The sequence below is a fragment of the Ostrea edulis genome, chromosome 3, assembly GCF_947568905.1.
Source record: "Ostrea edulis chromosome 3, xbOstEdul1.1, whole genome shotgun sequence".
NCBI lineage: Eukaryota > Metazoa > Mollusca > Bivalvia > Ostreida > Ostreidae > Ostrea > Ostrea edulis.
The window spans coordinates 28,908,152-28,925,081 of record NC_079166.1 but is presented as its reverse complement, the minus strand read 5'-3'; the positions used below and the strand labels follow the sequence as shown (position 1 = coordinate 28,925,081).

The following is a 16,930-nucleotide window of genomic DNA, read 5'->3' as shown; positions in this document are numbered from 1 at the left end:
ATGATTAATTTATCCGTTTAAAATAAATGCGATTAATATATCTGTATATGAAAATATTGCAAAACATTATGATCATTACAAGGCTTGAAGTCCTTTTCCGGTTGAAATTTAGAATAGCAAAAATATATATTTGATGCATTTTGCAATCATATCATTGCACACAAGAAGGGAAATTCACATAAACTAATTTTTTCTTGAGCTATATTGCTCGCTCGAGTTACCATGGCCCTGTGGTTGTTCTTAAAAGATTCTTTATCAATCTTGATTCCCAAGAAAATTGTGACTCTATATTGTTGCCCCAATATATATATATATATATATATATATATATATATATATATATATATATTGGCCCCCACATAGCCTCAAAGGATCACAACATAACTGGAAATGAATTCACATAACATAGAGATGTCCCAATACCAATATGATTATAGCATTATTTTTTGCCGTTCAGAATAAGACCAAAGTCACGAGGTCATATATCATACTAAACCATCTACCCATTAGAAATATGTATACAAAATAGGAAAGCTTTATCTCAAATAGTTCAGGAGATATTGAATACATACGATTTTTATGAACAGTAGGTCAAACTTTCAGGTCAAGGTCGCGAGGTAAATCACCAAAGTATAACAAGATCTTGCGAAAAAGAATCTATACACAAACTATGAATGCTTAACCTACAGTAGTTCAGGAGATTTTGACAAGGTCAGGTTTTGAAGAACGTGGGTCAAGGTTGCAAGATCAAATACGATTGCAATTGTACTAAATAATGTATACACAAGATATGAAAGACCTACTTGAAATATTTTCGAAAATATTTAACAGGCTACGTTTTCATAAAAGTAGGTCAAATTCTTAGTTGACAAGGTCAAAGCATGATTGATTGATTGAATATTGTTTAACGTCCCTCTCGAGAATCTTTCACACATATGGAGTCGTCATCATTGCCGGTAAAGGACTGCACCTTTTGGCCTATGATAGGCACTTACGGCCTTTGAGCAAGGAGGGATCTTTATCGTGACACATCTGCTGTGACACGGGACCTCAGTTTTTTGCGGTCTCATCCGAAAGACCACCCTATCCTATTTAGTCGCCTCTTACGACAAGCAAGGGTACTGAGGACCTATTCTAACTCGGATACGCACGGGGTTGGTCAAAGTATGAAGTTATTGATTTATTGTATATTGTTTAACATCTCTTTTGAGATTTATTTACACATATGATGTGACGTCACCATTGCCGACGACACGGGACCTTGGGTTTTGCAGTCTCATCCAAAGGAACGCCCCATTAGCAAGGAGTAAGAAGGACCTATTCTAAACCGGATCGCCACGGGATAAATATAATAATGATAATAAAAAAAACTATTTTGTAAAGCGCAAAATCCATACTGTTTTAAATGCTATCTAAATAGCAATAAAATAAGTAAAATAAGTTGTATAAGAACAAATTACGATATATAATAGGGTGAAGATAAGGAGTCCGTTATGATTGCACAGCATAGTAATCTTGACTTAGAATTTCATCAGCTAAGACTAGTTGTAATGAATTGTAAACAGATGAGTCTCTAGTTTAGATTTAAAGATATAGAGACTAGCAGCAGTTCTGATATCATATGGTAGAGCATTCCACAGTTTATTTTGAATCACAGATGATGTGGTAAATGGCACTTGTAGTAGGCTGTTATGAGTTCCTGCAGATAGGATGGAGCCATGTTGTTGACTGTTTTGTACACTAACACCAATGTCTTGAAGATGACTCTTTGCTGAACTGGCAGCCAATGGAGGGAACCTAGTACTGGTGTAATGCTGTCATATTTGCGAGTGTCTGAGATGATTCTGGCTGCAGCGTTTTGGATGGACTGGAGCCGCACAGGATCTGCTTTGATGGTAAGCCGTAGTACAGAGAGTTGCAGAAGTCCAGCTTTGTTGTTATGAAGTCATGGACAACACATTCCAGCGATTCCCTGCCCAAATATCTTCTCAGCTGGCTCAGGTTCTTAAGTTGGATGACGATACCTCTGCACACTGATGATATATGTACCCCCAAGGTCATATGACAGTCAAAGGTTACACCAACAGCCTTGGCCTTGGTAACAGGAGTGATACATTCGTCTCCTACTTGCAGTGATGATATGTGCAGCTTAGAGACCAATTGTTTGGTGGATATCACTAGTACCTCTAGTATGAAGTGAAAGGTCTTGTCATAAGAAATATATATACACAATATGAAAGATCTACCTAAAAAGTTCAGAAGATATTGAATAGTTCAGAAGATATTGAATAGATAAAAAATTCAAAAAGTAGGTTCAACTCCAAAGGAAAGATCACAAGGTCAAACCTCATGAATTGGTAAAGTGATGTCATCAATAATCTTTATTCAAAATATGAAAACTCTACCTTAAATAGTTCAGGAGATATTGAATAGGTTAAGGTTTCTTAAAAGTAGGTCAGAATCCAAGGTCAAAATATCAAACACCTCTACGTCACAAGGTCTTGTCATAAAGATTTATTTACAAGTAATCGAACTACACCTAAAATAGTTCCGTGTAAATTTGATAGGTTATGTTTTCTCAAAAGTCTCCAAGTTCAATGTCACAAGGTCAAAGATCATGATATGAAATGAAAGCCTTAAGTATTGCTATAAAATATACATGCAAGACATGAACGATTTTCTTTAAATAGTCCAGGATATATTTCCAGGTGAGGATCACGAGATCACATACCATTGCATTAAATGAAAGATCTGTCCGTCAAGAATATATAAAATCATACAAAATATATAAGCACTACCTTAGATTGTTCAAGAGCTATTTTAAAACATCTTCCTCTCCTACTGTGGTCCACCCTATCCCCGGTGGATCATGATTTGCACAAACTTGGATCTATTCTACCTGAAAGTTGTCATGTAATTTCAAATTTTTCTGGTATATTGGTTCTTGAGAAGATATTAAATGATTTTCCCTATATACTTACCTATAAAGCTTTGATCTCCTATTGTGGCCCTATCCTAACCCTCGGGAATATTATGCTAACAAACTTGAATCTGCAATATATCAGGAAACTTTCATGTTAATTTCCACTTTTCCGACCCTGTGGATTTTGAGAAGAAATTTTTAAAACATTTCCCCTATATACTCATCTTTCAAACTTTGATCCCCCATTGTGACCCCATCCTACCCCTGGAGCCATGATTTTAACATATTTGAATTTGCACTATATCAGAAAGCTTCAACTTTTTTAGCCCAGTGGTTCTTGAGAAAAAGATTTGATACTACTTAGTTTGCACGTCTTTAGTCTGCAAGCAGAATAGGAGGACTTAAATATTAAATATACCTACCGTTTATATGCCTAGTTAAAGGATATGTGTATCTATTGTAGATTCTATCTACTATATTTTAAAACTTTCTCGTGAAAGCCATGTCAGGAATTAAATTCAATAACAGAAGAATCTAACGAATATCTGATGAAATTAACACGATCACATAATCGTAGTAATGGTACATCTTTACCGACCGATGACTCTTCGAATCTGCAGTACCATTCAAGCTAACTCACTTAATTTATTTTAAAAATGGCCACCCTCTCCTGATACAAGGTACCAGGACAATTCGCCCTCAAGACAACTCGGCCCTCTTTGGGACAAATCGCCCCTAAGACAACTCGCGCTCAAGACTACTCGCCCCCCCCCCTCTTTGGAACAACTCGCTTCCTCTCTTAATATAAATATCCCCATCCTATTATACATGTTTACAATTATTATTTTTGGTCTAAATCCAAGAGGTGTATGAGCAAAAATTAATAAATTTCTTATAGATAACATATACATCACAGACAAAAAGACAAAAAGACATGTTCACTTAAACACCGAATTTCGTGTCTTTTATGCTAGAAGAAAGATTTTAGTGAAAATCCAGTGTTTGGGTTCAGTAAATTCATCATCACTTTTATGTACATGTACAATATATAATTTCAGCGGAAACAAGTTAGCGTTTGGTAGGGAGAGTATTAGCTTGGGCTACAGCTGACGTAGTATACTTATCTATAATCTATAATCTGCGTCTGTTGTTAAATCTAATTGTTTGATTTCCGCCAAGCTGTTATTCATTTTCTTCAAACGTGAAGGTACTCATTGTCTGGGTACTTTTCACTTTGAAATCGCCGAGTTATAAAAAACCAGTAAAGCAAAGCCGTTATAAAATTTCTAAAATGGGAATTTTATGATTTTTCAACGGGGATTAGTTGAGAAACGCATTAAAAGATAATTACATGTATCAGCATATTCATGCTTCACATTTACACTTATGTATACTGTATCCATAACACACACACACACCACCCCCACCCCACCCCCCACACACCTCCTAACCCCTAAAATGTTTTCTCAGTATTGAAGACATTTTCTCAATTACCTGAAGATCAGTAAATATAATTTTCCTTGCCAAATGAAGTATGAAAAATATATTTTTTTTCCTGAAATGCAATAATTAAATCTGTGTAAAATTCTGTTTGAATTCACCATTCCTGTAAAAGTATGAAATAAAAAGACGTATCTTTATAGGGTTAAAAGTATAAATTTTTGAACAATTAGTCTCTCTCTCTCTCTCACAGACACAAAATGAAAATAAAATGTGATAATATATTTATATATAATACTGGGGGCGAGTTGTCTCAAGCGAAGGGGTGACTTGTCATGAGAGAGTGCGAGTTGTCCTGAGAGGGGGTGAGTTGTCTTGAGGGCGAGTTGTTTTGGCGCGAATCAGAGAGAATCAAACCGAAACTAAATTAGTGCTCCCTAGCGGTGACTGTTATTATCACGTGACTCTGCTCGTCGGAGATTTGCAGAGACAGTCGAGTGTCTGGTTGAACGAGACTATGTACGTCCGCGATTACAACTTCATAATCAGATAGTGTAAGACGTGCACACTTATCATCAGAGGTTTCATTTCATAAAATGCACAAAGTTTCATAAACAAATTGAATTTGCAAGATACGAAATTGAAATATATATATATATATATATAAAAGAAAAGTTCAATAAACATTGAAGTAAATGTTATACATTTATAATTTTTCTGCTTTCACTTCAAGAAAGAAAACATGGACTTAGACATAACACTTGCAAAACAGAAATCGGGAATCAATCATGAATTAAAGTGGAACAACTCACAGCACTTCCTACTTAGAGGCAAGAGATATTGTGTGCCTATTACCAACTGGCTATGGCTTTCAGCTGATGCCATTTCTTTCTGATGACCCTATCACCATCTTTATCAAAAGTATTTCGCGAGAATCTCCTGTCCCACAATGTCTGCATGGAAAATTCTGGTTTATTTCCAAACTCGAGCGGAAGTTTGCAGCGTAACATCCTCGACATTTTGAGCATAATTTAACGCTAGCACGTTCATACGCTTTGTATAACTTGGAGTAGCTGTTTTTGGTATTCCATCACGTACATGAACATGTTTATGAATGAATAAATGAATTACAACCAAGACACAATACATTTTCAAGATTCACCACACTTCGTATTTCAAACACTTTTCGATAATTCCAAAACTGACATTTTTTTTTACACATTAATATTTTATAACTATTGAATAATGAATTAAGACTCTGTTTCAGACATAAAACTCATTATTTCAAAATCGTTTAGTCACTTTGTGCACTGGAGTGATCAAGCGAAACTGTCTACGATCCAACATAATCATGCTTCACTAAAATCCGTATATTTTCGCTTACTTCTGGTAGAGAGGAAGAATTATAAATCTTAACTGATGCATCACATCACAATCCATTTTATACTATCTTGATTAAGGTTATGTGGTTTGAAATATTTTTGAGAAGTTCCTATTTATCTTGTGTTGTATAAGTTTTTTTTAATCAATGATACTTCTGGACGTAGTTTATATATTTGACAAGTTGCCACATGCAAGTCAATTTGATTTTGTACTGTGTTACTTGACTGCAGATAAACACTAGAGAGATAAACAGCGATTTAAATTTCAGAAGTCGAGTTTCATATAACATTGAACGGTCCAGATTACTGATTTTTTAAACCTACCCGAGAAAGCTTTTACCTGATGTAAAATGTATGTTATAACGATTTTACTATCTAACGAACACTGTACATCACCGGCTATTTTTACCAGTAGAATGTAAGTGAGAACGTTTGAAATAGCACACCAAGATGAGAATTCCTTCTTTTAAACCACTTTTCATGCACTTTCAGATGTTACCCGCTTGTCGAAATGTTTCAGTGATGTACAGACTTGTACACGACATAAGTAGATTTCGTTTTACACTCTAAATTGAGGGGTCGGCCTCTGTTTTGACTCAAATACAATTACCGATCAATAAATAGATTACCAGAACAGCAATGGTTGAGTTGAATTGCATAAAGTCACATTCTATGCATACATGTCATTTAACACTACACTATCATCAATATTCATATATGAACATTTTCATAAATTTAGAGAGAGAGAGAGAGAGAGAGAGAGAGAGAGAGAGAGAGAGAGAATACGTATCTTTTAAAATAGATTCATATAGCTCTATTAGGTTGGCTGATCTCCTGTTTCAGTTGGTCATCCAAGCCACCCAAATTTTTGTGTGTGTCCAATCATTGATAATTATTGGTTTAATCATGATTAATACAATGACATGGTTATCCAACCTTGAAGCTTGGACTTGGGGTGTACCAAGTCATTTGTATCTGCCATGTCCTTTCAAATGGCTTTAAAGTTAAGAATTCTTTTGGGCATTTTGGGGCTTCCATGCGTTTTCTAGATATTTTTTCTGAAAATGATATTGGAAACAGAGAATATTTGGTTGACCTGGGCGATCAACAAAAATAGATCAGATATGCTTATAGAGTGATATAAAACTGCCCTCGTGTCTTAAGATTTTTTTCAAATCATGAGTGTGTCGCTATGTAAGAGAAGCTGGAACTCAGGCTGTGGTGTCTTTTATTTCGGGCTCACAGGGATATATTGAATCCACGTATGAATTAAAGGTGAAGATAACGAACAGTGATCAATCTCATAACTCCTACAAGCAATACAAATAGATAGTTGGGCAAACACGGATCCCTGGACACACCAGAGGTGGGATCAGGTGCCTAGGATGAGTAAGCATCCCCATTTGACCGGTCACACACCCCGCGAGTCCTCTCTCCTTATCACGTAAACGGAGTTATCGGCAGTCAAAATCAGAGTACCCAGAACGGCCTAACAATCGGTATGAAACACGTCAGACAGCATTTGACCCAATGATAGGTTGTATTGACCAACTATATCGTTATAACGACCATATAATTTGCGAAATGCTGACTTCAATCGAGACTGTTGAAACCTCTGTACCATCAACTTATTTGTCGGTAGCTTACCTCGATTTTAAAAACTGACTATACGCAGAACAATATCTAATATCTTGTATCTAAATACAGGGATATATCGAATCGACGTATGAATGAAAGTTATTACTGTCAATAGAAAAACTTTTCTCTCGCTACTCGATTTGGTCCCACGCTTCGCTCGGCACTAAATCTCTTGGTACTCTAGAAAAGTTTACCGACATATATTTACTGTATATGATATCAATAAATATAGCAACTATTGTACGCAGCATTCAGGCTGAAGCTAGCAGCTACTAGCTAGCAGCCAATAAGCGCGTAGAAGGTAGCAGCACTTTTTCAAAAGATTTTTTTTGTTGATTTCTTTTGTTACAAGGCAATGCTTATGATGAAAATATGATCAGTCCTGAGATAATAAAGCTACCCACATGATATAGTTTTCCCTGTCATATAAATCTCTTCAATGGTACTTAATGGCTAAGATTGTAATATTCTGGTGAGCTAAATTATCAATTTGCAATTACTTTCATGCATATAAGGTGGCAACATTAATTCTTCAAAAAGATAAGAAAATGGAAGGTTTGGTCGATTTTATTTGTTTCCATCCCTTCTTTACATAATACTGATATAAATTCAATTCACCATTAATTTGTTACCTCTCATGGGAGCTAAGTTGCCTATGAGCGTTGCGATTGACATTTATCAATTCAAAATATGAATTTGATGAACATTTTCCTTTTAAATAGGTTTCAAATTATATCTAAATATATTTCTATAAGTACTCGCAGTCCTTTGATGATTTTTCTTTGTGGCTGCTAGTTTCTTCGTGCTTATTGGCTGCTGGTTAGTGGCTGCTAGCTTCTGCCTGGTTTTATCAATATCAAAGATATCGCTCATTCAATTCATGTATGCAACAATTCAAACACGCGTTAAAACGTCCCTCAGCATTTATAAATTATATAAGTATCATTTATCATGTATTTTAAGGCTGTATACATGTATATACACAATAATGAAAATTCTGCACCGTACTATTAAATTTGCTGAACTTATACAGGTGCATCTTCACAAGTAACGAGGTAACGAATCAATAAGATGATATAGGTGTTAAACTATTCTCATTAACTACAACCCTGTTACATAAATGAAAGACAATGAAAGACTTTCAGATAGTTTAAAGGGACTGATTCACGATTTCCCCCCCAAATTTTGTTTTTCACTTTAAATGATGAAAATCTACAGTCTAATATGTTTAGAAGGTTTCACAAAAAAATAAGGTTATTGATCATGACAGAGGCTCATTATAGAGAATTTAATATTTGTTTTGAAAACAAAAATTGAAGTGTGTTATTGTTTACGAAGTTTTCAAAATAAATGAATATTGATCCAAGTTTTGTTTTTATATATATCACATTTCAAGTATATTTGAGGTAAAATGTGTCATTTAAAAGTTAAAATTTGTGATTGTACAAAATAAAGATGCTTTGAATTACAAAATTAACGTTTGACAGGTTTGTTTGTTGACATAAAAAGACTCGAGTCTTTGTTTACATAACACAGAATCAAAGCTCAAATATTGCTCTTGTCCTTGCATTCAGACTGTCCAAATTTTGGTTGTCAACATTAAATGAGCTATGTTTTTAATTTTCAACATCAAAAATGAAAAATGTTTCTTCTGAAAAAGGTGAACCAGTCCATGCACTAATAGTCTACTGTACTAACACACACACACACACACACACACACACACACACACACACACACACACACACACACACACACACATATATATATATATATATATATATATATATATATATATATATATATATATAAAAGCATAAGTAGTCCCGAATCCAGTCAGAGATTGTCCATCTTACCATTTGCCCAAGTCAAATGTTTTTGGTTAATGATTTAATTAAAAAGTATGCCGAAACATCTCACTAAACTAATACCCCTGTAATTGTTGGGGTCAGTATTATTACCCCTTTTACAAGAACTGCCTTTGACCAACTAGGTAGAAAAAACAACAGTTTCTAACATTTTATTGAACATATTTACAAATAATGATGAAAGAAATTCTTCACATTCAATTAAGTATTCATTTAATATACCTCGTACCACTATCAACATGTGCTTTAGACCTTTTAATCTTTCTAAGTGCGACATAAAAAGTAATAGTGTTACAATCAATGTTCTCATGTTAAAGATGACAAAAATTTGAAATGTTCATAAACAAGTAAAAAAAAATCAAGTGGGAAAACAAAATGACCTCATTCAAATTTTTGAAAAATTAATTTGCCCTTTGAAATATATCTTTATAGTTTAGACAAACGCACGATGAACACTAAAACAAAAACAATCACTATAGCCATAGTCATCGCAATTTTTGTATCTGTTGGAATCTTCATGTCTGACATAACGGACATTTCATTGGGTGGCTTGTTTGCAGGTGTTTCTGGCATGGTCTGTGGTGGTGCTGTGGTGCTTGTAGGGTTTCCTGGTGTAGTCTGATGAAATTGTGGATCCGTCGTTTTAATGGATGGTTGTGTTGTTGCCGAGTAAGGAGTCCCCAAAAAATTTAAGCCATTCTGTTAAATATATGATTTATCATTTTGTTTGTTTGCTTGTTCATCAATTATATAGAATTGTATCTTAAAGTATATGAACAATCATAGATCGCCCGAGCTGCAAGCTACCATTATCTTTATTGGTTTAAAAATCAATCTAAACAACGTGGCCTTTATACGGGGATGTTTGCATATCAATTGGACAAAATGTACCTCAGTGCCCTCATTAAAGAAAAAAAAATTCATTGAAGCACATTATGTGCAACTTTAATCCTCAATCACCACCCCATCACAGGTACGATTATGTTCACGCAAGCATGAATAAGTACTACATAATGTCAATGATGTTTGCATATTACATGTAATTTTAAAACAAAAATCATAAGTAGATGCTCCAAGGTGTATCTTGGTAAAACTTTGATCCCAATCATACTTCCTCTCGTTGTTAAAAAAATTCGTATTTTTCTGCACGTTTTAGATTTTCTTGTCCAATGGTTTTTATTGAACATCTAATCTTATTTTCACTTTCCATGATGAACTACATGTAATACACAATCCTTACGTTTAAAACAAAGTTGTGCCTTTTACAGAATAATGTTCTGTTTTCAGATTTTGGAAGAAAGTGCTTCCGCGATTCCTTAGAAAAAGCAGAAAATATGAAAGATAAAGCATGACAGAGATATACGACAACGTTTGATCAGAAAAGCCCCCTATTTGTCTCGGTGCTGATATTGACATCGTACCTCTGACTTCTGTGTAGTACTCTGGTACTCATCCACGGGAGAAGTTGCAATCTGGTACTCATACTCGGGAGGTGTTGCAACCTGGTACTCATCCACGGGAGGTGTTTCAATCTGGTACTTATCCACGGGAGGTGTTGATGTGGAGTGATTGCGTAGTATGGGATAGCCAGTCTGTAAAACAATACAAATATTACATATATTTAGACTCGATTCAAAACGCGAGTAATTCAAACGTAAAACATACATTTTGTCTTCAGTTATGCAACCATGAACGATGTGGTAAACGAACAAGATGCCCATGGGCCACATCGCTCACCTGAGTCACCTTGGTCCATATCAGAAGACTTTCCATATATATTTGCATGTAAAACCATAGTCCCTATTATGGCTCCAACCTACCCCTGGATGCCATGGTTTTAGCAAACTTGAATCTACACTATGTCATAGAGCTTTCATGTAAATTTGAACTTCTTTGGTCCAATGGTTCTTGAGAAGATATTTAAAGATTTTTCCTATATATTTGTAGGTAAAACTTTGATCCCCCTTGTGGCCCCATCCTACCCCAGGGGCCATGATTTGAACAAACTTGAATCTGCACTATGTCAGAAAGCTTTCATGTAAATATCAGCTTTTCTGGCTCAGTGGTTCTTGAGAAGAAGATTTTAAAAGATTTTCCCTATATATTTGTATGTAAAACTTTGATCCGCTATTGTGGCCCTATCCGACCCCCGGGGGCCAGGATTTTAACAATTGAAAATTTGTACTTTATCAGGAAGCTTTCATATAAATCTCAGCTTTTCTGGTTCACTGGTTCTTGAGAAGATGTTTAAAGATGTTCTCTATATGTTTGTATGTAAAACTTTGATCCCCTATTGTGGCCCCATCCGACCCCCGGGGACCATCATTTTAACAAACTTAAATCTACACTATATCAGGAAGCTGTCATGTAAATATCAGTTTTTCTGGCTCAGTGTTTCTTGAAAAGAAGATTTTTAAAAATTGTCCCTATATATTTGTATGTAAAATTTTGATCCTCTACTGTGGCCCCATCCAACTCCCGAGGGCCAGGATTTTAACAGTTTAGAATCTGCACTATATCAGGAAGCTTTCATATAAATCTCAGCTTTTCTGTCTCAGTGGTTCTTGAGAAGAAGATCTTTAAAGATTTTTCCTATATATTTGTATGTAAAACTTTGATAACCTATTGTGGCCCTATCCGACCCCCGAGGGCCAGGATTTTAACAATTTAGAATCTGCACTATATCAGGAAGCTTTCGTATAAATCTCAGCTTTTCTGGTTCAGTGGTTCTTGAGAAGAAGATTTTAAAAGATTTTTCCTATATATTTGTATGTAAAACTTTGATACCTCTATTGTGGTCCCAACCGACCCCCAGGACCCAGGATTTTAACAATTTAGAATCTGCACTATATTAGGAAGCTTTCATATAAGTCTCAGCTTTTCTGGCTCAGTGGTTCTTGAGAAGATTTTTTAATGACCCTACTCTATTTTTACCTTTTCTTGATTATCTCCCCTTGGAAGGTGATCTGGCCCTTTATTTTAACAATTTAGAATTTCCTTTACCTAAGGATGCTTTGTGCTAACTTTGGTTGAAATTGGCCCAGTGGTTTTTGAGAAGAAGTCAAAAATGTTAAAAGTTTACAGACAGAGAGACAGACAGACGGACGGACGCTGGAATACGGGTGATCAGAAAAGCTCACTTGAGTTTTTAGCTTAAGTGAGCTAAAACGAGACTTCTACTGTAATCATTTTATGCAACAAACAAATTCAACATTTATACAACCATTCACACACATTCATCAAGCATATTGCATGAGAAGACGGGAAAGTGACACATTAACCGAAGTTTCAAGCTGTATTTCATGATGATGGTACGAATAAATGAATAAAACAAGAGAAAAAAATCAAGATGTTTTTCAATCTGCGATACTGTTTAAGATCGACGCATCGATCGCTGCATGATCGATACATTACTGGTGAGGTGGATAAAGTGGAAAATGAGGACCTCAAATCACTTATTTTCAAAGATCCTATATTTAGAGAACCTAGGTCTTTCAATTGTGCTAAATATGGAGAAAAAACTTGATACCTTGCCGGAATGGATTAAAAGTATAAAAGAAAGATTAAGATCTCATATTAGACACATCAAAACAAAAGTATGTAGCACCTATCCTTCTGTGTTTAGTAAAACAAAAGTGATCCAAAAATTAGATAGGTTACATGAGGAATATGCTGGAACAGCTGACAGAATTTGTAACATTGTCTTTGTAAGACTCATTATCACAACTGTATTTTAAACGAACTTGGTATTAATTCCTCATATGGTAATCGTTCTTATACTCTAACTGCTCTTTCAAAAGATGAAATTCTTCAAAACCATGCTTCAGTTTTCGACACATTAAATATCCGAATCACTAGGACGGTTAAATGTATGGTTTCCTAAACTTCATAAAAACCCCTAAAAAAGATACGTTGCTGGATCGAGTAAATGCTCCAACAAGTACCTATATCTGCTCCTCATGGAAATACCAACAGCTGTGAAGAGAAAAATTCAAACATACTTTGCCATGACCCTTTTCCCAAAGATGTTTCACACTAAATTTGAAAAGAATCCAAATGGTAGTTATCAAGAAAATGTAAAAAGTGTTCAATTATTAATGGATTCTGGAAGATGGATGGCAAGCAATTGCAATAGGTCACCTGAGTGAAAGATAAAATGAATGCATGGTTATGATGTCCATGACGCCTTAATCGACATGTACTTGAATTGTGAAATGTATTGCTCTTGGCCGGGTCAGGGATTGAGATCTTGGACGGGGCGAGGTTGGCTATATATTACTGAAAATGTATCAAATCCTTTTCTCCACTTCCACAGCAAAACGCTCCTTTCATTGTATGCATTGTGAAAATTATTTTGAGCTTAATAAATATCACAAGAGACAATAAGCAATAGGCATATGACAATAGTTGAAAAGTTGAAACTTGGGGGGGGGGGTATCTTGAGCATTTGGTCATGATAACATGTTTAAATATTTTCGTTCTGCTTATGTTCAATGTAAGATGATTACACATTTAGAAGTTATTTCATTGAGATGGAATTAAAATCAAAATCAATGAAAGTCCTACCTAGAATAGCTCCGGATATATTCTTAAGATTATATATTCTTAAAAGTATTCGAAACTCAGAGTTCAAGGTTACAAGGTCATGGTATGACATTAACTGTCTTGCCATAACAAATATACCTAGAAAATATGAAAGATCTACCTTCAGGAAATATTAAATAGGTCAGAGTTTTATTAAAAGTAAGTTCTTAAGATCACACATCATCACATCACAATGTCTCTTGAATATGAAAGCTTAAATAGTTCAAAAGATATTTTAAAAGATTTTTCTTTTATATCAGCAAATACATGTAAGACTTTGATCCCCCATTGTGGCCCCAACCTAACACCCGGAGACTCTGAATTGCACAAATATGAATCTACTCTGTGTCAGGAAGCTGTCAGGTGAATTTCCACTTGTATAACCCTGTGGTTTTTGAAATGAAGAATGTTAAAGATTTTCCCAAATCTTTAATCATATGTAAAATGTTGATCTACTGTGACCCATACGACCCTCGGAGGCCATGATGTCTATAAAATTGAATTTGCATTATGTAAGGAAACTTCCAGTAGTTCTTGAAAAGAAGCTTTTCAAAGATTTTCCTATGAAAATTTTATCCCGTATTGTGGCCCTACCCTATCAGCAGAGGCAATGATTTTAACAAATTGGAATGCGCACTATATCAGAGAGCTTTCATGTAAATGTAAACTTTTCTGGACAGGTGGTTTTTATGAAAAATATTTGAAAAGATTTTTGTTTAATATTCCCTTGTAAAACTTCGATCCCCTATTGTGACCCCCCCCCCCCCCCACCTTACCTCCGGGAGATCATGTTTTTGACAAATTAGAAGCTGCACTGTTTCAGAGAGCTGTCGAGTAAATTTAAACTTTCCTGGCCTAGTAATCCTTGAGATTTTCCCAATATATTTGTACATGTTTGAATAATTTTGATTCCCTTTTGTGGCCCTATCCTACCGCCGGGGCCATAATCTTTACAAACTTGAATCTGCTCTATGTCAGAAAGCTGTCATGTAAATACAAACTTTTCTGGCTATCTGGTTATTAAGAAGAAAGTTCTAAAATATTTACCCAACATATTTCCAAACAAAATTAGATACCCTATTGACCCCACCCAACGCTTAAAACTGTAAAATGAAGTTAGAATTAAGAGTACATAGAATTTGGCGGTAAAGCCCTTCCATACAAACTATATAAAATGTACAAGGATATGTATGACCAATTCAAAGCCACCTTGGGGCATGCACCTTAAACCTAGGGGTCACAATTTTTGTAGAGGATTGAGTGCTCATTATAATCATGCGAACAATTTGCCTTCTTGATGTCCAAAAGTAAAGACCTTTTTCTAAGATATAACGCATTTCAATTATGAATAACTTAATGCCACCCTGGGGCCTGCATCCTAAAGCTACTGATCTTGAACTTGACAGTTTGAGTAGAGGGCTCATTGCTTATCATAATCATGCAAACAGTTTCACTGTCTGACGCCTTAAAGTCAAGAAGATAATTTTTAAAGATTGAATGATTTTGATGGTTTTGACAGTAGTTCCAGAGAAGAAGCTGATACTCTTCACACAGTATTCATTATTTTTAATTGATTGTGCTACTTTGTTAGATGCCTGTTTTTATATTCTCACCAAGTAGAGTTTAGTTAAAAGCTTCTACATGAGAAAGTAAAATCCCTTAACTCAACAATAAGATATTTTATCTATGAAAAATAATCATTTCCATTCATATGTTGATTCCATTTATACATGTGAACTCGAAATGAAATACACTACAGAGTCCTCAATATCTGTTTCTTACTTAGATATCTTATTGAATGCAGATATTAACGGCAAACTAACATCTTAACTTTACGACAAATGGGATGATTTCAGCTTTTCCATCGTCAACTTCCCATATTTATGTAGCAATATTCCATTATCACCTGCATACAGTGTTTATATCTTTTAACTGATTCGATACGCAAGAGCTTGTACATCGTATGATCAGTTTTGAAATCGGGACAGACCACGAACAAACAAGGTGTTATTACAGGGATTGCAATAGTCTCGTTTAAAGTCAGCATTTGGCTAATTATATGGTCTTCATACTGATATAGTTTGCAAATACAACCTATCATTGGGTCAAATGCTGGGTGACTTTTTTTATCGATTGTTAGGCCGTCCTTGACACACTGATTTGACTACGGATTATTTCGTTTATCTGATCAAGATATGGGCTTATGGGGTGTGACCGGTCGACAGTGTATGTTTACTTCTCCTAGGCACCTGATCTTACCTCTGGTATATACAGGGGTTTGCGTTGATCGAACTCTCTATTATGTATTGCTTATAGGATTTGTGAGTTTGATCATTGTTTGTTATCTTCAGCTTTCATGCATGGGAAGGCGGTTTTCAGCATCACTTGCTTTTTCTTTGTGAAAGAAAGTTTGAATGAAATATATACTATATTTGAATTGTAAAACAGATAATTAATAAAATGGAAATATACTAGTATATACAAATTTATCATACCACTTTAAAACAGGTACTTCCGATGACAAAAACAAATATGTAAAGCTTCATCCTGCAAAAGAAACGAAATGTGTCTCTAAAAGCAGAATTGACAATTGTATTATCATTCTGTTTGTGTAACACAAAATGTGATTAAAATTACACATATGAGAAAATGTTGTAACACGAACAAGAAAAAGTGGCACAAGTGTCAAATCTTGGTAACCATTATGCCTATTCTATATGGATTTCCATTAAATGTAACAAATAATGAATAAAGTAAACCATATATAAACCCTACTATTTTCATATCAAAACATATTTGAACAAAGATTGTGGAGTACCTCATATCCATAGGATCGTTGATGTAATGTTATTGAAAGTTATTTGTGGGAGGAAATAAAGAAGACAAAAGTAATGTGTACATCGCAGAAATCGGACAATAAACTTTATCTTTATGGAAGTATAGAAAAGAATTTGATATTCCAAGTTTCACAATACTTGTTGTAATCATTTATGAGATGATTAGGCTGCAACGATAAGTACGCCATTAACTCCCGGGGTAAAGGAAGTAACTTGAAAATGTATGCCATTTCTTAATAATGTTATGATTATTATTTT

The 16,930-nt window shown here is 34.9% G+C and overlaps 2 protein-coding genes across 2 annotated transcripts in view; both read right to left on the bottom strand.

Moving 5' to 3' along the window:
• Positions 1 to 3,573, bottom strand: part of LOC125674100 (uncharacterized) — a 99,575-nt gene extending 96,002 nt beyond the window's left edge. The window contains exon 1 of the mRNA XM_056160408.1: positions 2,982 to 3,573. The gene's annotated coding sequence lies outside the window, so the exon portion shown is untranslated. The remainder of the gene's footprint in view (positions 1 to 2,981) is intronic.
• Positions 3,574 to 9,387: 5,814 nt separating this feature from the next.
• Positions 9,388 to 16,930, bottom strand: part of LOC125674961 (uncharacterized) — a 29,858-nt gene continuing 22,315 nt past the window's right edge. Inside the window, exons 2-4 of the mRNA XM_056160407.1 lie at positions 16,331 to 16,382; positions 10,673 to 10,843; positions 9,388 to 9,950 (exon numbers count right to left, since the gene is read on the bottom strand). Of these exons, the coding sequence (XP_056016382.1) occupies positions 9,678 to 9,950; positions 10,673 to 10,843; positions 16,331 to 16,382 (496 nt within the window). The 3' untranslated portion in view covers positions 9,388 to 9,677. The remainder of the gene's footprint in view (positions 9,951 to 10,672; positions 10,844 to 16,330; positions 16,383 to 16,930) is intronic.